The sequence below is a fragment of the Hemiscyllium ocellatum genome, chromosome 4, assembly GCF_020745735.1.
Source record: "Hemiscyllium ocellatum isolate sHemOce1 chromosome 4, sHemOce1.pat.X.cur, whole genome shotgun sequence".
In the NCBI taxonomy this organism is placed as follows: domain Eukaryota; kingdom Metazoa; phylum Chordata; class Chondrichthyes; order Orectolobiformes; family Hemiscylliidae; genus Hemiscyllium; species Hemiscyllium ocellatum.
This window is the reverse complement of record NC_083404.1, coordinates 56,401,140-56,424,149: the sequence shown is the minus strand read 5'-3', so window position 1 is coordinate 56,424,149 and position 23,010 is coordinate 56,401,140. Positions and strand designations below refer to the sequence as shown.

The 23,010-nt window shown below is 39.0% G+C and overlaps 1 protein-coding gene across 1 annotated transcript in view; it reads right to left on the bottom strand.

The window, feature by feature from the left end:
- tmem65 (transmembrane protein 65) overlaps positions 1-23,010 on the bottom strand; it is an 82,743-nt gene that overhangs the window by 31,962 nt on the left and 27,771 nt on the right. The window contains exon 2 of the mRNA XM_060824265.1: positions 1,078-1,122. Coding sequence (XP_060680248.1) covers positions 1,078-1,122 — 45 coding nt within the window. The remainder of the gene's footprint in view (positions 1-1,077; positions 1,123-23,010) is intronic.

Below are 23,010 nucleotides of genomic sequence, written 5' to 3'. Positions count from 1 at the left end.
AGTCGTGGCCTGACCTCAACATCAAGACACTGTGATTGAATCACATCGTGTTCCTATAGTCAGAGGAAATTTGAATAGAACTTGTCTAAGACATTGATACCCAGTTAATAATTTTGGTGCCTTTGGGAATTATTTCATATGTCCACAACAAATAGGAGATTTCAGATCAATTTGCATTAAGATCATGCCAGTAAACTGAACTCAGTGCGCATACAGCTTTTGGGAATGAGAATTACAAGTCAGTACAAAGGATTAGATCCAGCTCAACTAACAGAAGGAATGGTGTCCTGCATTAAATTCAGCCTGAGATAATGGGGAGGTTAATTAATATCTTTCCGATTGACATTCACACACTTTCAGGACTGGCACTTTCAATTTGTCTCAATGGTTGGAAGTTTATATCCCAGTTTGACCAGCCTCTCAACCCAGCAGACATGAGTGATGTCCAGCCTCTGCCTTCTGGCCAGCTGAGCAAAGAAGAGTTCAGAAATAATGCTCGCAGAGATCTGGTTAGCGAATCAGAACGGAGCAAGGTTCTGCAAATGTTTAGTGGTGTCTTAAAAGGTGAAGAATTTATTATTTTGATCGATATCTTTATCCCAATGGAATATGTTTTATACTGATTATATTAAATTAAGTATTTCAAATGGACTGCAATTCCTTATGCACCTTATTCTCAGATTAAGCACTTTGAAAATAAAGCTAAATGCTAGTTTGTCAATGGCCTGGTCTCAATAACTTGTTCATATCCTGGAAGCTAAGAAAGAGATATTAGAGCATCAGAAAAATTACAATGTCCAGTTCACAAAGAATTTCAATAATATCATCCACTTCCCGAGATCCACAATCTTATGTCAGTGAACAGTAACTGTTAGGTAATGTTGAACTGGTGCCCAACATGGACAGTGTCTGATTATAGATGATAGTAACTTCACCAAATCCAAAAGAACATCAATTACAAGATTTGAAGTTTATTTTTTCCAGCTTAATTCAAGTAAAGATAAGTTTGTAAATGTATAGTGATTGCTTTGTTGCAGCTAGCTGAAGAAAAGAGGTTACAAAGCAGAGATGCATTACCGTATCTGTGCTGTGCTGATGACGGAGGCTTAACTTCCATTTCTTCTGCAAGGAGAAAAGTGAAATGTTTAGACCTGAATAAATAACTGCTTCTTCTAAATTACACATCAAAAATAGCACACCACCAGAACACCACACCACCATGTAGCACAGGACACTAAGGCAGTAATGAGATTGACAAGATGATAAGGTACCCAACCTCTAATGTCACTGAGAGCAAATCAATCATCAGTCCTCAAGCCATTTTGTACAATGCCCAAATTTCAGAGGATGGTAACATCATCCATCACTGTATTCCCATGTTGCAGAATTTCAATACGTCATCCACCTTAAAGCCTTGGCTTAAAAAAATGTTCCGAGACGCTTTCCCTACATTGAACATGTCTCATTTATCACCATAGTTTGTGACACTCTCTAAATTGAACCCATAATGAAAGGAATTGAGTGAAAGGTTCTGTTGAGCCTACCTAAAATGTTTCAACATAACCAAGATTCCACCACAAACAGGGTGAAGTCTAAAGCTCAGATCAAATCTCTATACCAAACTCAATAATTGAAGTCTCAAAATGATTATGTCCTTGCCTGTATCATTAGAACTATAAAGTAATGTTAATTTTCCAAGGCCTATTAGTACCAGAGAGAAACATGAGGTGGAGATCATACCTGTATTGCTGAGGCTGGTTGTTCATTTTATAGTGCTTACTTTTAGGGGTCACATACTTCATTTAAGATATTTAATCATACAAATAGCATCCAGGGAAAACTGACATACAAAGTCAACAACCAAGACTATAATTTTGCACAACCAATCCTCTTTAATCATAAAACACCTTTGCAATGCTTCAAGAAATAATTTTACAGAATAACTTCAACATTTTCATATTAATTCAAATCATTAATGCAAGCATGATTAATTTCAGGCCTTGATCTGAAAATAGTTCTTATATTTGATTTTCTTATTGAGAGTAGTTAAATATTAACTTCTGGTTATACGTTTCACCCCATATGCTTCAATGATGATTCACATATCTAATATTGGTAACATTATGTCGGTTTGCTTAAAATAGTGCTGGGGATAGTTTACATCTAACCAAGAGGGTGGCATGAGAGTTTTGGTTCAATGTTTCAGAAACCTCCAACAGTACAGCCATCCTTCAGCTTTAAATGGAAGTGTCAGCCTAGATACCTTGAATCAACAACCTTCTGACTCCTAAACATGCTTTCACTACTAAACCACAAGAAAAGGGAAGAGGAGTAGGTCTTTTATCCCCTTGAACATGTTTCACCATTCAACTAGATTATGGTTAACCAATGCCAAGACTGATCAAGATTTCTGAGCCAGCATTACCTAGTTTTTCATTTTCTTCCATTGATTGTATCAGATAATGCTCTCTCACATGTTCACCATGGATGTTGAAAGTAAAAGGACATCAGTCTCTAAATGTCAGAGAAAACAAATTGGCACAATTTGAAGTTGATGATCTCAACTGTGTGAAGGAGTTGAATTGCACTCACAGCTGAAGCACCGAGAGCCTTCAACTGTTAAGCGAGGCTTGCAATACCGCCTCTTCACCGTTCAAGGTACAATCATTTTCATTCTTATTACCTACATGGAAAGAGCTGTATGCCTATTATACTGAATTGACTTAATTTTAAGTTAGTCTTCTTGTCACTTAAGACCAAATATGCATGAATAAAGATGCCTCGTGACTTAAATGGAATTCAAAGCCGGATTGTTAGAGTCTGCAATCTAACAGCACAAACTGAGTCATGGTCTTAAAACCTTTACTTGATTTTTAACTAAGGTGTGATTACATTGTAGGTTTGATGTAGCCAAGAAATATCTGAAATACTCAATTCCTTGAGTTTGTCCTATTATAATTAGCCCTTGTAAAATTTGCAGCAAAAGACTCTCCATTTAGATGGTGTCAATTATATTCTTATTATAAATTCTTGAACACAGACATTACTAAGTTTAAGCTAAATATGCCTAGCATCCTGAAGAGAAACAAAATTGGATTCTGGTAAAGGGAAGTTAAATAGACAGATGAATTTGCTTGGTGCTCTTTCATGACAGAGTGCAAATTATTCATCATCTTGAAGAACATGAAGCATTACTTTCAAAGAGCTGTTTGCAGCTTCTTGAGGATTATACAAATATGGGCCAGATGGATTATGTAATGTTACTTGTCACAAGATATTGCAGATGTATTCAAAATAAAACTGTATTCCAGATGCCACACATTAAAGTTACAGATTTACAGGAACTTTTTCTTTCAACAACTGTGCCCACACACAGTCTATACTTATACGGGGGTCAGAAACCCAAATTTCCAGTGGAACAAGAGTTAAATTACTCCAGTGGTAATAATTTGCTTAATCAAGTCAATAGACATGTACTACACAAAATTCTGGTTGACATTACTCAGAAGAAATAGGTTTATGCCATTGATTGGCTTAATTTTTAACTTGTGGTGCTTTAAAGTGAAACAATTATTAATATATAATATGTCAAAGTACATACAACACTTTGAAATTAAGATTAGTTCAGTGATAGGTTTTGATTTCTGGAAATGAGATTCTTATTTCTCTGGAAAACAACAAGTGACTTTTTAATTAGCTTGTTACAGGAAGCAAGAGTTACTGCAAAGTCACACATAAGCAAATGTTTCTTTTAACCGAAATTTATTGATAGGATCTGGAACTCTGCAGAACCTTCAGGTGTAACCATTAGACATAAAACAGAAATTACCTTGCAGTGCCTCATTACTTTAGTTGAAAGCTATAAGCTTGGTATACTAACAAGGAAAAGCTGTAATGAAAAGGTTGCTCTTATAACTGTTCGTGGATTAAAAGGATTTAAAGATAAACTTTTCCATATGGAAGAAATCAGCAATAATTCTGTCTGGAGTAAGCCATTAAGGACAAGGACAAAGCTATACAAGGATGGAAAGCAAGTCAGCCATGCCTGGGAAAAAAGGGGGTTCAAAGCAACATATACAAAACTGGTTGACATTAAATTGATAACTGGCTGCTTTACGCTACAAAGATAAACTGATTGCCCTGCAGAAGAACTTAAGGACCTGCAGGAAAGCTGTGTCTTCAAACAGACAATTAAGGCTAAATGTAAACAGGAACAAAGAAGCTACTTCTAATAAGGCGGCAAGCTGCAGACTTGCAATATTTTGGATGAAAGAATCTAAAGAATCATCACGAATATCACATCACAGACCCCAAGGACAAAAGTCTGAAGAAGAAACCAACATCTGAACAATTCAGCAGCGGAACTTCAAAGAATAAAACTGCACAAGGATTAAACCCTGGACACTTCCAGAGACAGACACTGGTCAAAATCATAGCTAAATTCCACCATTAATCAGGTCATAGCCGAATTGAGGGGGTCATATTTTGGTTGCTACATGCCACACAGTGTTCAGATGATGCCACACCTTTCAAAACAATGCTGCTGACATGGCTTCCTTCTTCTATAACAATGGTTTCTGCTCACTGTGGTTAAGGTGGTCCTCAACTGTGTCAGACCTATCATCCATACTTCTGCACTCACCCCTTTCCATCACTCACAACAGTGGGATCGGAACCCCTTGCCCTCACCTTTCATCCCACCAGCCTCTGCATTCAAAAAGATTATTCTCCACCATTTCAGCAGAATGCCATGACCAGCACCATCTTCCCCACATGTCCCCATCTGCATTTCACAGGGATTGTTCCCTCTGGCACCCTAGTCCATTCCTCTAATCACTAACACGACCCCGCTTCACACAGCATCTTCCCATGTAACCACAGAAGGTGCAACACCTGCCCCTTCACCTCCTCCCTACTCACCTTCAAAGGCTTAAACAGTCTTTCCAGGTGTAGCAGCATTTCACCTCTATCTCGTCCAATCTTGTGTATTGTATTTGTTGCACCCAATGTGATCTGCTGTATATTGGAGGCGCCAAATGCAGGCTGGGTGACCACTTTGCAGAACACCTCCGGTCTGTGCGCAAGCATAACACCATCCTTCCCGCAGCTGGTCATTTTAACACAGTGTCCTGCTCACACACTCACGTGTCTGTCCTCAGCATGCTGCAATGCCCCAGTAAATCACAGTGAAACCTGGAGGAACAACATTTCTTCAGACGAGGCACTTTACAGCTTTCTGGACTTAAGGTGTTGAACTCAATATTAAGATTGTGAACACACTTCCATTCCTTCTCTTTCTTTTAACTGTACTTGTTACATTCTGTCATCATATCCTCTCCCACCTCCCCTTTACCCCAGTGTGACTGCTTGTTCTTTGCAGTCTGGCAATATTCCGCTGTTCTCACATGACAAAGACTTATTCTGAACTATCAACATCCTTTCTCCCCTGTACCCCACCCCATCCATTACCGCCTCCCTCCACAACAAACTATAGCATAAATGCTGTCTCCTCCACACTTCAGCTTAAAACATTAACTTGCTTTCTCTTCATGATGCTGCCTGACCTGCTGGAGTCTCCAGCATTCTTTGTTTTTGGTACAGATTCCAGCATCTGCAGTAATTTGCTCTTAAGAGTTTAAATAATTGTTTCAGTATTTGATAGTCTGTGAGATTTCTTAATATTTGCTGAATTAAAGGTAACTTCATGTGATTTATCCACAAAGCTGTCTTTTTAGGGAACTAGGATTGTGGATAATCCAAGATGGAGGACAGGAAGAAAGTTTGCCTTTAAGAGCCGCTCCTTTTGAGGTATTTTAGGTGTTGGAGGCGATTTCCTCAAATTCCAAGAGCAATAATTACTGTTCTATAAGCTGTTCCATTGTTTTAGAACTTTGAGGAAAGTCAAACAACAGCACTTTAAAAAGGAGGAAGAGGGACAAAGACAGAGACCACATGGTCAGAGAAAGAAACCTACACCGACACTGCAGTGAATCTGCACAGATACTGCCTTTGCTGTTTGAGTTCAAGTATCTCTGGATATCATAGTGCCTCTAAGAAAAATTTACAGACAGCGAAATTCACAGCTGACCTTGGAGGAACCTGCATGGGTGAGCTCACAGCACAAGAGAAGCTAAGTGCATAGTTTTTAAGCATAACCTTGCTGTAAATCTACAACAGTGAGTCGACTGGGTTCGTTTTTGATTATATGTTTTGCTGAGATCTGTCTATATTATTTTATAAAATCATGAGGAACATGGATGTGGTAAATAGACAAGATCTTTTCCCTGGGGTGAGGGTGTCCAGAACTAGAGGGCATAGGTTTAGGGTGAGGGGGAAAAAAAATTTAAAAGGGACCTAAAGGACAATATTTTCATGCAGAAGGCTGTATGTGTATGGAATGAGCTGCTGGAGGCTGGTACAATTACAGCATTTAAAAAGCATCTGGATGGGCACATGAATGGGAAGGGTTGAGAGAGATATAGGCCAAGTGCTGGCAAATGGGACTAGTTTAATTTAGGATATCTGATCAGTATGGATGAGTTGGACCAAAGGGTCTGTTTCCGTGCTGTACAGTACACCTCTATGACTGTAGTCAGAAGATGACAAGAAGTGATATCAGTAAGATAGCTATCAGCCTGAAGAAACTGGATAAATAACACCCAACCAATCAGAGAGATCATATGCTTTCATATGTTCATATACCAGTGTTCAGGGATGCCACTGACCATGCAAAGGAGCAGCGATTAGCAAGGGTTCATAAACAATACCGCTGTGGATGGGTGTGTAGAAGAAGAAGAAGAACAAGAACAAGATCAGTCAAAAGAACATAACAGGGGGCAGGTACGCAGTTAACCAGAATTAATGAGTTGATATCCCAATTCATCCCATTCCCCACATGAAGTTAGTCTTTCATACTTATTGTGATAAATCTGATATTTTCACAGGTTTCACAGAAATCACATGTCCAGAATGCTCTTATAGTTAAACAGGACTGGGAACTTTTACAGCTCCACAACTACTTAATATAGTAATTATAATTGACTCAAGCCTTACAAGTTAAGTTAAATTGCGTACCTCAGAGCTTACAAGTGCTATTTGCTGTTTTTTTTAAAAAAGCACTTCTAATCAAATCAAGGAATAAAGACAATTCTTCTAATTAGTAAATCTGTACAAAAAAAAATCAAATGTATCTGTTGCTGAATGAAGCCCTGGGAGAAGATTAATTGGAAAGAACCAGCGTCTTTACTCTCCCCAGTGATCAGATCAGAAACATGTGAGCTTTGCTTGTTCACAGAATGCACCATGTGGAGTTAATCCTCACTCAGACAGAATGCACTGGCATTAAATTTTGCAGGGTTAACACAGCCTGCTTTTTTTTCCCCCAGGGCACAATAGCTGAAAGGACGAATAGATTTTTAAACAATAGAAACAGATTTAATGGATTTTCAGCTTATGTTAATGATACAAAACATTATTCTCCGGGTGAAGGACAGAAAGGAATAATGTGCCTTCTGTTCCCCTAACTGGATGAGCAGTGACACAGGCATTTGAGGAGGGCTACACCACAAATGCAATAATACTCAATACTGTTTTGAGCATCTATGACCTGGATTTTGGTGAATCAACAGGGGTGGCCTTAATCATCAGTTTAGTGGGGGAGACTAAAGTTCCCTTCAGGAACCTAGCAGTTGGCTATGGTAAATGCTCCACAGTTAAGGCTACTAATGGTGGAAGTTTCCATTTGCCGGGAAAAATCAAACTTTGGTCCATAGACATCGCCAACGGGAGCCATGGCTACTGGTGATATTCCATCAAACTAAAGTCCAGGATCCTGGAGCAAGCCTAGGCCACCGCTAAACAAAGGCAAGACAGGAATCACAGGGGAGGGAGTTGGAGACAAAGAAATAGCTTTCAGTGTGGGTGAAAGTGCTTAATAGTGAGGGATACTACTTCTGGAAAGCTGTAGGTAAACTAGACAGGCTTTATTGGGCAACCCTCAGAGAATCTCAGGAGATGTTTGCCACCTTAATTTGATCCCTAAGCCACTACTAAAGTGTAGTGGGATAATGAGTGCTAGTGGGCTCATGAAGGAACCCAATTGTCAACAGATCACTGGCAGCTCAAAATCCCATGTCAGCTGCTTCCACCCTCCAGCTCCATCAAGTGAGGTTTCCTTATTGCTACGGAATCCTACACAAAGCTTCTCTACAATCAAGTGGACCCTGAAGTCATTGTCCAGCTCGACAAGCTGCATAAAATCCAAGCCTCCAAAGATGATCGCAGCCGGTTCAAGAGTGCCCTGTGTCAGCAGTTTTAAAAACAAATGACACAAGTAGCAACATTGATCTTGAAATTCTACATTTTCATCACCAGGAGAAAAATGTGACACACAAGTGAATAATTTGAAGGTTATATCCATTGTGCTGAACATTCAATAATGAAGCTCATTTACCAGTTCTGGATCATAAAGCAAGAGTCCAAGAAAGGAGCTGCTGGACAAATGCTCCAGTTCAGCACTGCAAGAGTCAGAGGTGCTGATGGCGAACAGTGCAACAACCAATTGCTACCGTGTTTCATCTACATGCTTCATCATGTCTGAAACTAATTAATTCATCACATGAAGCTCTTTGAGTCATTGCAGAAATGTGCTAATGTATTGGATATAATTATACAAAAGTCCATAAACAATTATTTACTTCTACATTTAATTCATAAAAGGAGAAAATATGAACAACCATATGATGTTGAACTCACCTGCCAATGCAGGTTCCAGCTGTCTCCAACAGAACTACCCAGGACACACAACAGGTAATAATGGTCAGAGGAACATTGCTGATTATGGCATGTTCTAATGGACCAATGATTACTGATGCTCACCTTAACAGCAATCATTGGCTGATTAGCCTATCAATGGGGACAGTCTCCATCCGATTGTCACACTTATAAGACCATAAGAACAGAAATTAGGCCATTTAGCCCATCATGTCAGTTCTGCCATTCAATCATGGCTGATAAAGTTTCTTGTCCCCATTCTCCTGCTTTCTCCCTGTAACCCTCGATATCCTCGACAATCAAGGATCTCTGTCTTAATATACTCAAATGACCTGATATCCAAAGCCTTTTGTGGCAGTGAATTCCATACATTCACCACTCTCCGGCTGAAGAAGTTTCTCCTTATTTCTGTTCTAAAATGTCTTCCCTTTACTCCAAGGCTGTGTCCTTAAGTCCTAGCAATGGAAACGTCTGCCCAAAATCACTCTCTCCAGGCCATTTGGTAGTCTGTAAACTTTAATTAGATCCCCCCCCCCCCCCCACTTCTAAACTCCAAGTATAGACCCAGAGTTGTTAAATGTTCTTCATATGTTGCGCTGGAACTATTCACATGAATCTCCTCTGAACACACTTCAGGGCCAGTACATCCTTCCTGAGACATGGGGTCCAAAACTGTGCACAATACTCCAAATGGAGAGTGTTTAGAGCCTTCTAGAACTTCAGAAATATATCACTGCTTTTATATTCAAGTCCTCTCAAAATAACTACCAACATTGCATTTGCCTTCCTCACTACTGACCCAACCTGTAAGTTTACCTTTCGAGAATCCTAGACTTGAACTCCCAAATCTCTTTTCACTTCAGTCTTCTGAATTTGCTTCCCATTTAGAAAATAGTCCTTGCTTCTATTCTTCTTACCAAAGTGCATGACTTTATACTTTTCCATATTGTACTCCATCTGCCACCTCTATGCCCACTCTCCTAATCTGTCCAAATCCTTTTTCAGCCTCCCCTCTTCCTCAATACTACCTGTCCCTTTAACTATCTTTGTATCATCTGCAAACTTCAACAGAATGCCCTCAGTTCCTTCATCTAGATCATTAAATGTACGGAGTGAAAAGTTGTGGTCCTAACACTGAACCTTGCGGAACACCAGTTGTCACTGGCTGCCACCCTGACAAGGACCCTTTTATCCCCACTCTCCGTAATCTTTGTCAGACAGCCAATTTTCTATCCATGTTAGCATCTTGCCTCTAACACCATGCGCCCTTATCTTATTCAGCAACCTCTTGTGTTGCACCTTGTCAAAGGCCTTCTTAAAGTCCAGATAGATAACATTCATTGACTCTCCTAGGTCTAACCTGCTTCTTACTTCAAAATTCTGGCAGATTTGTCAGGCATGACCTCCCCTTGATGAAACCATGCTGACTTTGCCCTATTTTACATACACTTCCACGTATTCAGAAATTTCAATCTTCACAATGGACTCCAGAGCCTTTCTCATGACTGAAGTTAGGCTAATTGGCTTCTGCTGTCTTTTGCCTTACTCCGTTTTTAAACAGGGGTGTCACGTTAGCAATTTTCCAGTCCTCCAGGACCCTCCCTGACTCCGGTGATTGCTGAAAGATCACCACTAATACCTGCACACTCTCTCTTAGAACTCTGGGTGTAGACCATTTGGTCCGGTTGATTAATCCACCTTCAGGCCATTCACTTTTTCTAGCACCTTCTCCTTGGCGATGGCCACCATATTCAGCTCTGCCCCCTGACTCTCTTGCATGTTTGGGATACTATTGGTGTCTTCCACCATGAAGACTGATGCAAAGTAATTATTCAGTTCCACAGCCATTTCCTTGGTCAGGAGAACCAAGTTTACAGCCCCAGAAGTAAAATCTCTGAACAGATTCATCTTGATCCAATCTGTGATGTGGAGTTGCCAGCATTGGACTGGGATGGACAAAGTCTGGAATCACATGACACCAGATTATAGTCCAACAGGTTTATTTGACATCACAAATCATAGACTCTTCGTCAGGTCAAGACAACTCACCTGACAAAGGGGCAACACTCTGAACGCTTGTGATACCCTGTGTGCGCTTGGTTGAAATAAAACTCGAAGTACAAAGTTTATCCTTGGACTTTGTCTAAGAGATTTAAATTTTAGTGTACAGCACAATATTCTAAACCCAAGATGCTCAAAGTATTACTGGTGGACCAGCACCCCCGTGTCCTCAACAGAATATTCGACTCAAGACCTGGAATTTCTAACAGTGCTAAAAAGTTAGATATTTGTATTTAAGCTAAGAAAGTCAGAACTTTGAGGACAAGTCTTTAAAATGGATCAATTTCACTTGAACAATATTAGAAAGCAAATTTCATCGATTTCTAGACTTTTTTTTAAAAGATCAACTTTAAATATCATTCATAGTAGAACCACAAAAACTCTGACGTTAAATGACTTGGAAGAGGAGAGTTAGCAACAAATGACAGAAAAGTGAAAGTAAGCCGGAATGAAAAAAAGAGATTAGTTTACACTGAACAAGAGACAAAAGGTGAGGGGTTGAAGAGAAGGGAACAATAATTGTAAATTTTAATCTAAAAAGATATACTTGAGACACTTACCAGCTTAATTCATACAACCAAAGCAAAATGTTTCTTGATACATACACAGCAACAATGAGTAAAGGAAGGTGGCAAACTACTCTGCTGTTACTTAATAATGGTTTTGAGTGGGTAAAATTGAGAACATTTCAGCAGTGGTCAAAGGACCATCAAATCTAATCCTACAACAAAAGAAAGATGAAATGAATCAATCAGGAAAAGCCATGTAAGACTGATTTTAAAAAAGGCAATAATGAAAAATGGTGCAAAGGAAAAACAGGAGGGAGACAAAATCATTTAAGGATGGGTTAGAGATTGTGATGAGTAAATGTACTAGATTACAAGGATAGCCAAAAAGGATTATAAATTCCGTAAAAACAAAAACAGAAAAATATTTTAATCCAGATTGAAGATAAAGAAGTCTGAAATGAAAAAATGAAAAGTACATGGATAAAATACTAAGGAAAGTGAAAGTACTTTCACACATTGTAAAATAAAGAACAAACAAGATCAATCAAGACAAACCGTGTGATGTGATAATGTTTAATTGTTGGGCAGGGTAGAATCAAAGTTCACTAGATTTATAAAGAACAGGTCAATGATGCAGCAAAATACCCTTCCTGAATAATTGGAAGGAAATCAACAGATGAAATGTAGAAATGAGAGTTCTTTTTACCTATCTATTCCAGCATCTGGTGCACAGTGTCTTAAAAAAGCATTCAAATTTGCTGAACAAGAATACTTTATGTACAACTACCAACATTAGGATGAGGACTTAAGCAACACCTAAAAGATCATTTATCACAAGTCTCGAGGACCTTAGGGGAAGCTTTCCTTTCCAAGGTTTACTAGCAAAATGGTTGAACATTAAGTCAACATAAGGCCATGGTAACAGAATGGAAAGAAGACACCAACAATAAGAAATTGCATCTCTCTCCCTCCACGTGTGTATGATGTCTCATTGCATGTCAGTTAGTGTACTCTAATTTGGTAAGTATAAGCACGGATTATAGAAAATCCAAAGTAAAATTAAGGGTAGAGTAAACCATTGTACACTGGAGTCATGCAGAGCACACATGGCTTAGCTCTTGTTGTAAAACAGAAACCTAGTAATAAAGAAATAGATAATCACATGGAAAAATGCAAAATTATTTGCCAGAGCGCTCAAGTTGGATTTTGCGTAATAGGAGCTTGTCAAAGTCCCAATTCTATGGTTGGTACAATAGATATCTGTAAATTCTAGGTGTTAGACCAAACAGGGGAAAACAGACCTAACTGAAGATATTCAAGAATATTTAAAGGGATCACAATATAAATTGGGAGCTAGAATTCAACAGTTTACTAGGTTAGGTGATCGGGGAAAACTCACCATTGGTTTGAATCATTCCTATCATACTGAATCCCCAATATCAATAACCAGGAGGTTACCATTAACCAAAAATTGACCTGGACTAGTTGTACACACTGCGGTTAGACAAGCAGGTCAGAGGATGGTAATCCTGCAGCAGGTAACCCACCTCCAAACTCCCCAAAGTCTGTCTACCACATTCAAGGCAACAAATAAGCACGAAAAACTCCCCAGTTGCCTGGATAGGTATAGCTCAAACGACAATACTAACAGGTATATGTATGCGAAATGAACACAGCAGTTCAGGAAGGCAACTCAATTCAGTCTTCTCAAGCGCAACTAGGGATGGCAATAAATGCATACCCATATACCAATAATGAATTTTTTAAAAAAAGATATAAACTAATAAATGAAAATGTCAAAACAATTCTTGATAAAGACCACAAGCACAAAAAAAAGACAGGAATGGAAAGCACCATTTCTGAGATTTAGATTTACATGATGCAAAGTAGGAGGAGAAAGTGAGGTCTGCAGATGCTGGAGTTCAGAGCTGAAAATGTGTTGCTGGAAAAGCGCAGCAGGTCAGGCAGCATCCAAGGAGCAGGAGAATCGACGGTTCAGGCATGAGCTCTTCTTCAGGAATGAGGAAAGTGTCATTCCTCATTCCTGAAGAAGGGCTCATGCCCCAAATGTCGATTCTCCTGGTCCTTGGATGCTGCCTGACCTGCTGCGCTTTTCCAGCAACACATGCAAAGTAGTTAAGGTTCTAAATTTTTGGATTCATAAGGCAATTTATGAAACAATCTAAGATTTACAATTCATGAAAACTCAAATGAGAAGGTATAAATTCATTTTAGAATTAACCAATTGGCAACAATGATGATTAATACAAAGTCCCCAGAGGCAAACAATGAAATGCAAAACAACATTGCTTTTATTCAATAAGAATATGAAGTGGGTGCGGGAGAAGGCAATTTACTCATCAACTCTGCGATTTAGTACAACCACAGCTGAATTCAACTCAACCGCAACTCCATTTTCTGCTCCCCACAAACCTTTAACCCATTAATAGAAGCAGATTGATTTGAGTACTACGTTTTGTGCAAAAAACAATGTTCATTGTGGATGGGGGGTGGGCGGAATGTTATTGGATGTTAAGGAGAGGCAGTTGGCATTTTCTTGTTGGAGATAACACCTTTCAATGAGATTCAATTCTCACTTCAACTTTTGTTTCATATGTTCAGCTTCATTCTGCAGTCTTCTATATTTCAACTGTCTCCCCTTTCCTCTATTCCACCATCATCCCCACAGATTACAGAATACATAGAGTAATGTCAATGCAAATTGTATGCATGAATTTGCTTCTTAAACTGCTCAAAAAATTGAGACATTTAAAGAGACTAGAATGAGACCAGTAAGATTTAACCCAAAACTTTGCAGCACTATTCAGTTGTGAATAATAGAGGAGTCATTAATCCTCAGTCAAAAGCCAGACGTTAATATGCAATTTTCTTCACATTCTGAATCACTCATTCATTCTCAAGTAATGCTTTGAAGGATTGTTTGTGTTTTAAATGTCAGACAGAATGAAAGCTTCATCTCAATTTTACTGCTATCTGACAAATATAATCAAACTATTCAATCACTGGACATGGCAACAGCTAGGAGGTGCATGAAAACACAATAGCTTTCATGTCTTTGCTTGTATATGTTTTAGAGTGTTGCTGCAAATGCTCAATGTAATTTTTTTTGAGTCAAAGACCATGTAATCAACATTTTCTTTCAAGAGTTCTTACTTGATTGGGCTTTATTGGCAAAACTTAAGCAAATGGCTCAATTGGTTAGGGTTGCCAACCCTCCATGGAATCTCTGTGAATTGAAAATCAGTGTCTATGATGCTGTGAGCAACCCTAGGGTACCCCAGGATATTGAAAAGAACTGACTGTTTTTTTTAAATTGCTAAGAATGAGAACCAAACAGGCTGTCTGGCTAACATGGAGGATTGGAGCTACAGGGAGAGGTTGAATGTGCTGGGGTTATTTTCCCTGGAGCATCAGAAGCTGAGGGGTGATCTGACAGGTTTTTTAAATCATGAGGGTATGGACAGGGTGAATAGCCAAAGTCTTTTTTTCCCAGGGTAGGGTAGTCCAAATTAGAGGGTATAGGTTTACGGTGAAAGTGGAAAGATTTAAAACAGAGCGAAGGGGCAACTTTTTCACACAGAAGATGTTGCATGTCTAAAATGAGCCGCCAGAGGAAGTGGTGGAGGCTGATACAGTTACAACATCTAAAGGGCATCAGGATGGGTATATGAGTAAGAAGGGTTTAGAGGGATGTCTGCCAAGTGCTGGCAAATGGGACTAGATTAATATAGGATGGACTGAAGGATCTGTTTCCATGCTATACATCTGACTCTACAACTGCCCAAGAAATTGAATTTTCTGATGATGATTGCCCAGTATCTGGAACCCTTCAAAATAAAGCCATTAAAGTGAGAGAGTTTAGAGGTCACTGACTCAGTTAAGCTTAATAGTTACCCAGGGAAAGTGAGAATTTGTCTCTACTTCTGTGTAACTATTAAACTGAATGCCCCCGCCCCCATTCTCCCCACCAATACTCTTTAACCTGACCAAATGAACAGGCCTGACATCACACCCTGGCCTGCCAAATTCAACTTACACCCTGACCCCAGTCAATCACCAATCTGACACCCCAACAACTCAACTCAATCCGACCCCACATCCCCTCGACTCAACATATAAGGAAGGCAAGGTTGATGCCAAGTGCATGCATGACTTTGCTTCTTAAACTGCTCAACAATGAAGATATTTAGCTGAAGAGGCAAGAATGAGACTGCGAGTAGAAAGACCTAACCCAAAACTTTGCAGCTCCGTTCAGTTGTGAATAATTCATTCTCAGACAATTGTCAGATGTTAATGTGCTATTTTCTTTCAAATTTGATAGCTCATTCAGCTTACATCGTGTTACGAAGGATTGATTATATTTTAGCAGTCAGAATAGAACTTTACCATAATTTCACCACCACAATCTGAAAAATGTAATTAAAGAATTCAACCGTTAGAAGTTAGTTCAGCTTGTACCACACCTTCATCCTGACTCTGGACCAACTGGACTGTCCCCAACTGCACCCACACTACCCCAAGGATATTCACTTAACTGGATCCTATCATCCCCAACTGAACCCGCAACCCCCACCCCCCCCACCACCAATATTAAACTTACACATCAACCTTTACACAGAGGCGGTCAAAGGGACTAGTAATGGTGTTAACTTTTAAAACCACAGAACATGGCACACTGACTGTTGCAAAAGATGGCCTAGTTTCTACAAAGATTATTTTGTTGCTGGATGTTTGGATTCCCAGGCAGGTTCATAACAGGAGGCCCCTGTGCTGTGGGCAGTTAAAGGCAAGTGGGTTATTTTAAACCTCTTAAAGTGCTGAGGTTGAAAATAGCGTTTCTAACCCTGAATGGAATTGAGGAGACATTGTTGCCAAAGATTCCTGAGCACTCATTTTCATTGACTTATTGATTTTTAAAAAAAAACAGAATAGCTTGAAATGCCACAGGATCCTTATCTTCGAATGAGTGATTTACCTATTCTCTCCCATGCTCTACAATTAACCTATTCTCTAAAAACACCACCCTCCTCAAACCAATATGGAAGATTTGATTCTGTTCCATTTGTGCTTTGTTACAGGACACTGCGGAAACTGGAACAACAGAACCAACCATGCAGAACAGGGAACACCAAAGAACTGAGCTGGTACACTTCCTTTTACAGCCAGTGTAGGGGGCAGGGAAAGGGAAGGAAATGACAGACACGGAAAAGAGTATTTACATAGTAAGTAATCTCCCAAGATATCTGTACGCCCCTTTAATTTTATATTCACTTTAAAACAAAAAAAGGACACAGGAGAAAGATTAAGTACTTTTTTTAACAAAGAAGTACTGAGACTACTGGCGTAGGTCAAATCTGCACATAATGCTGTTGTTAAACAGAATCCAGCATCTCAATGAAACTTGCAGGCTGGATCTAAGTTAGTATACAAAAATTACTACAAATAATCCTGAAGGTGAAATTAAATTGTTTGACACTATTTCAAATTATCCATTCCAGGAAATGCTGCATTGCATACAGATCATTAACATCCTTTCTACGCTGCCTAGTAATTACAGGAAAAGTCTTAAAAAATTGGACAAAACTCAACTGCGATCTCAGGATGCAATTGACTATGAGAACATAGAAATGTATTCCAGTTTACTGAAGTAATGCAAGTTAAAGATGATTTTCAGCAGCTGGAAATATCCTAAGAGGGTAAAGTCAGTATTCAAAATTATCAAAGGAGGATAATTGCTGAAAGATTCTTTCCACTGACTGAACATATCTGCATAAATGTATGATTGGTACTGGAGTTATGAAAAGAATGGTTGAATGATTTTTTTTGCAGAGCAGCAGAGAAACAAGAAGGGAATTAACTGACTAGCTCTTTCAAAAGAGCCAGCAGCACGACAGTCGGTCAAATGGCCTCATTCTGTCCGAGCGTTTTGTGAGGCAAAATCTAATGATGTCTTGTTTAAATTCACGCTTTTGCTCAAGTATTGCAGTGAGAATTTGGTTTTGATACATCTCTTACTATCTAGCAGTAAAAGCCAAATAATTGCTGCATTTGACATGTAAAGAAAAGTAATACATGTCTTTTCAATTTTGCATTACCGACAAGTTAGTCATCTGAATTGGACTGACTACTGTGAATCCCAGAACTAAATATTTTGTAGCAAAATTAGCAAAATTTTCATTTTCTAATTATCCTATCTGATTCATTTATTCTTCCCTCTTTTGATACATTATGCAGTAGTCTGATGTATTGGCCATGAGTGGACAAATGATGGAGCATCTGCAGCATAATAGCTGTCATTGGCGTTAAAATCCAAGGTAATAGAAAAAGGCACAGTAACAGCAAAAGATATGAAGCAGAGAAGGAACAGTAAAAGCCTATAAATTGATTATGTGTGTTGTTTTCACTGTGTCTATTTAATGGGCAGCAAAGGGACAAAGTGACTTCTGCAGAATAACGTTTCCTACAATTTGTCGTTTTTCTATCTCATGCCACCCTGCTCTGAAGGTTAAAACAAACCTTCCTTTGCTTTTGTTCCTGATAAAGTGCCAATGCCAAGTGGCAGTTTGGCACTGGAGATATGAGGCTAAGTTTTTAGGCATTGCTGTTTGAAAGAAGGCATGTGTTCAAACTTGAAAAATTCTAATGTTTCCTTATGCTTTCAATACCATTTCCAAAACCAAAAAAAAATGTTCTTGACTGAAAATAAATGATTCACGTTATTCGAGGGGCATTTTTTTTAAATTACAAAACTAAGACAGCTCTAACCAGTTAAGGCTGCAATCATAGACAATGATGATTGCAATAAGCAGCTGGCAGATAAGAAAAACAAAACACCTGAACTAGATTTGTGAACAGCACATCAACTGGCATTGCTCTAGATCACAAAATCACATCAAAACAACAGCAAAGCCACAAGCACCGAACACAAAAGGCAGCAAAAATAAAATTGACAACTGAACAACAGGTCTACAAGTTAGTCAGTGTGAGCATTCCAAAGCACGACAGAAATCTGGCGACTATCAGAAACAGGAACATGGACACACAAGAAAGCAACCTGCGTCACCTGCTGCAGCCTGTTCTCTCCATGTGCTGCTTATAGGAATCTGGGCTCTGGGGTAGCGGTGTCCAGGGCATGCTATAAATTCAAATACAAGTACCGCATTTATTAGCTTTATTTCAGCAAGTACAAGACATTCCTTTCCCAAACTTTAACAACATAGCTCAATATAGGACTCATCGTCCCCTAATTCAGTGACCCCCACCCCCCAACTGTAATATTGATAGGACACATGCTGTTTGAAGAAAGGCACAATATTATTGTCCAGTATTCCTTACTGTATTGTTTTCACCTGCCTCTCAAATGTGCGAATCAATAGCTTTTCACCACAGTTGGTCAATTCTACAATTCTGCAGGCAGGATTTAAAAATTGTTGATACTGTGCTGAATAGGAGCCTGTGTAATTTTTTTTTAAAAACCCACTGATTTCAAATCATATTCTGGTGTAACCATGCTCACACACTCAGTATTATCTGGGTTCATTTGCACTTGTTTTACACCAAGTGGTATGCTTTCAGGTAGGGTTGAAAATCAATGATGACAGTTCAATAGTCAGAAGGAGATGCTATTTCAAACCATCAATAATTCATGCTCAGTAGTCTCATCAAACTGCGGCTTCAATAGAACTTGTTGCTTCTTTCCATCTTAAACCAGGATGCAGGGAAATAGCCTTCCACTGGAAGAAAGCCTTTCAATTATTATATATGGAACAGGAGGAAGAAACAAAAGATAATCAGACCATTTTTAAAGAAAATAAGACTCAAAATTGTGTTTTTTATTAGGATCAGCCAGTGTGAACTAAAGCAACAGTGTGTATAATGGAAACTTTAAAAAATAGCAGCAAGAGTTGGTCATTCAGCCCATCAAGTCTGCTCCACATTCAACATGATCATGGCTGATCCTCTAACTTAACACACTCCAGTTCTGTCCTCTTAATACATTTACTGTGTAATAAAAATTTATTTAATACTTCAATATATTTAGAGACTTAGCCTCCACTGCCTACATGGCAGAGAATTTCACAGACACTAGCCTCTGGAAAGAAGATTATTCTCCTCCTCTCTGGTCTAAATGGTCTACCCTATATCCTGAGATCATGACCTTTTTATTTATGAGCCCCTTGCTAGGGAGAATATCACTGCTGCATCCACTATGTCCAACCCAGTTAAAATTTAAATGTTTCAATGAGATCTCTTCATTTTTCTAAACTCTAGTGAGTAGAAGCGCAATAGACCCAATCTTTCATTTATACAACAATCCTGCCATCTCAGGAATCTACCTGCTGAACCTTCAGTGCATTCCCTCTATGGTACGTCTTTTCAAAGACAGGAAGACCCAAACTGAATGCAATATTCCAAGGGTGGTCTCACCAAGGTGCAGCAAAGCATTCTTGCTCCACTTCAAGTCCTCTTGCACTGAAGGTCAATATGGCATTGCTCCTCTTAACTTCTTATTACACATGTATGCTTGCTTTCAATGAAAAGTGTACAAGGATACCCAAATCCTTTTATATATAAACTCTTCCCACTCTGTCACCATTTAAATATTCCTGTCATTTTACTTCTTCCTAATGAATTGGATAACTTCACACTTAACCACATGATACTGCATCTGCCATTATCTGCTCAGTCAACTTCTCTAAATGACCTTGAACCTTCTTTACATTCTGCACACCGTTGTTAACTCCTCAATGTTTTGTCTTCAGAAAACATGGAAATATTACATATGATTTCCCCATTAAATTGCTGATATGTATTGAGAATCGCTGGAACCTAAGCATTGATCGCCGTGGTAACCACTTAGTCATAGACCCACGTTCTGAAAAAGACCAGATTATTCGTACTATTTCCACTCTTAACTAATTCTCAATCCATGCCAGTACATTAACCCCAAAGCTATGTACTTTAATCTTGCACACTAACCTCTTATGTGGGATTTGATCAGAAGTTTTCTGAAAACCCAAATACACATTTAGTTCTCAATCATTTTATTAATCATATCTTCAAAAATTTTCAGTAAGCTTGTCAAATAGGAAATGTCTTTCATGATTTTTATAATCCTCTTGATGTGCTCTAAGTACTATTATTGCATCCTTAGTACAAGATTTTAAATGAGGTGCTAAATCTGGCATACATTGTTTTTGCCGTGATACTCCTTTTGAATTCCAAATATTAAAAATGCCTGATCACCAACTTACACTGATATGGTCACGTTGACAAAATTGTACATTCCAATGTGTTTCATAGGCTCATTACTAGTCAAAATTTGATATCAAGCCTCATAAGAATGAATATCAATATTTAAAAATGCAAGCCACCACAATCCAGTTGGTTTTCTCATTAGTGAGAGACAACTAGTGGTGAGTTTAACCTGAGGGTCACCACGCTTCAGACAAATGGTGAAGTTGAGAAGACAGGGCATTCGTGGTTACCTCAGCCATTACAGGAATTGAACACACACTGTTTCCATCACTTTGCATTTCAAACCAACTATCCAGCCAAATAAGTTAACTGACCAGATGGACAAAATTTCCTCAGCCTTGTGCTCTCCCCTGCCAAGGCTGTTGCACCAGTGAACTTGTGACAATTCACCTCCCTTCAAAGCAAAACTGTTCACAACCTTGATTAGCCATTACTGAAACACACCAAGGAATTGGCACTGATGGTTTTATCAATGTCAACTTGCACTTGTCGGATATTTGACAATTTATGTGGCACTGTTATCTGGTGTAACTTGAAAAGGCTGCAATTTTTAGATTAGATTACATTACTTACAGTGCGGAAATAGGCCCTTCGGCACAACAAGTCCACATCGCCCGTCCCAAGAGCAACCCACCCAGACCCATTTCCCTACATTTACCCCTTCACCTAACACTACAGGCAATTTAGCATGGCCAATTCACCTAACCTATACATTTTCCTCCCACAGTCCAAAAACGTGCAGGTTAGGTGAATTGGCCACGCTAAATTGCCCGTAGTGTTAGGTGAAGGAGTAAATGTAGGGGAGTAGGTCTGCGTGGATTGCTCTTCGGAATTGTTGGGCCGAAGGGCCTGTTTCTACACTAACTAATCTAATCTAAAAATTGCAGCCATTTCAAGTTACACCAGAGAACACTGCCACATATTATTAGCCACCAATGAAATATCACCAGACTGTTGGAGAACGGAGGCAAAATATTGCATTACAAGCAACTCAAAACCTGTAATTAAAGATCACCATGTTAAGATTTTACATTATTTTGAAACATACTCACTGAGTACTGCCCCAACCGAGTACTGGCCAAAGAAAACTAGAGGAGTCAAACTCACTCCAATGCAGAAAGGTTTCACTTATAGAATGATTCAAAATATACATGAACAAAAACAATATATGATCCAAAAATGTCAAAATACTTCACATAATGAATCATCTTGAAGGGTAAGAAAGAAACTGGGCAGCAGATTAATGCATTCCTTCCCACAAGCAATGAAATTAAATATCAATGAATTTTTTTTTTTAAAAATGGAACTGATCCAGGCAGGGAAACTGGCCAACAGCAAAAGTCTCCATACAAATTTAACAGCAACATTGTGGTATCTTTAATATCTATTGATATATTGGAGGACAGCAAATTGGCAATATAGTATCCCACTCAGTACTTTATACAAATGTGGCCTTCCCATCCTGCACCATTCTGTTCCTGGATTAAGAATACTAGCAACCAAGGAAAACATGACAAGTGAAGAATTCAGGAAGCTACCATCACACTGAGCAGGCATGGATGACGACAATGCTTGGTTCTTCAATGTGGTTTCTCACTGCTGGACTCACTGGTGCAATCCATTGACATTGTCTGATCAATGAAAGTGCCTCCTTGCTCAGGGACTTGAGAAATAAAACCCTGAATAATTAAGATTAATTTATTAACATAGGCTTACCTGTAATGAATGAATGTCTCTGCAATAGATTCAAATAAGAAGACATACAAAAAAGGAAACAAACTGAGAAAGAAAGTTAGTTCTGCCATATATCTTAGATTAATCTACTATACGATTCTTCCTATCCCAAGAATAAGAATGTTTTGTAAACCTGACGACTGTTTTAAGCATAGCCATGAATCATCAATGTCCCATTGAAATGTTCAACAGAACCCATTCAGGTTTTAAAGCAAAATTCTAGTTTGAAGTGAAGCCTGAAGCACCTGAATTTTTAAAATTCAGTCATGGGATGTGGGCATCCTTGTCTAGGACAGCATTTATTGCCCATCCCTAATTCGAGAGAAGGTGGAGTTGAGCTGATTCATGAACCATTGAAGGGCTGTTAGAAAGGGAGTTTCTGGATTTTGATCCAGCAAGGCAGGATAGTGTGACTTGGAGAGGAGACTGGCACCTATGAATCTACTGCCCTTGTCCTTCCAGATGACGGATGTTGCAGGCTTAAAGGTGACTTTAAAGAGTGTAATTTCAGTACATCTTGTTGATGAAGGAAATGAAAGTAGAAAAAGTGGATGTGATGCCAATCAAGTGAACTGCTTTGTCCTGGACGGTGTCAAGCTTCTTGTAGCTTGGAGATGGTGAGCAGGTTGTGGGAAAATAGTCACTGCAGCATTCC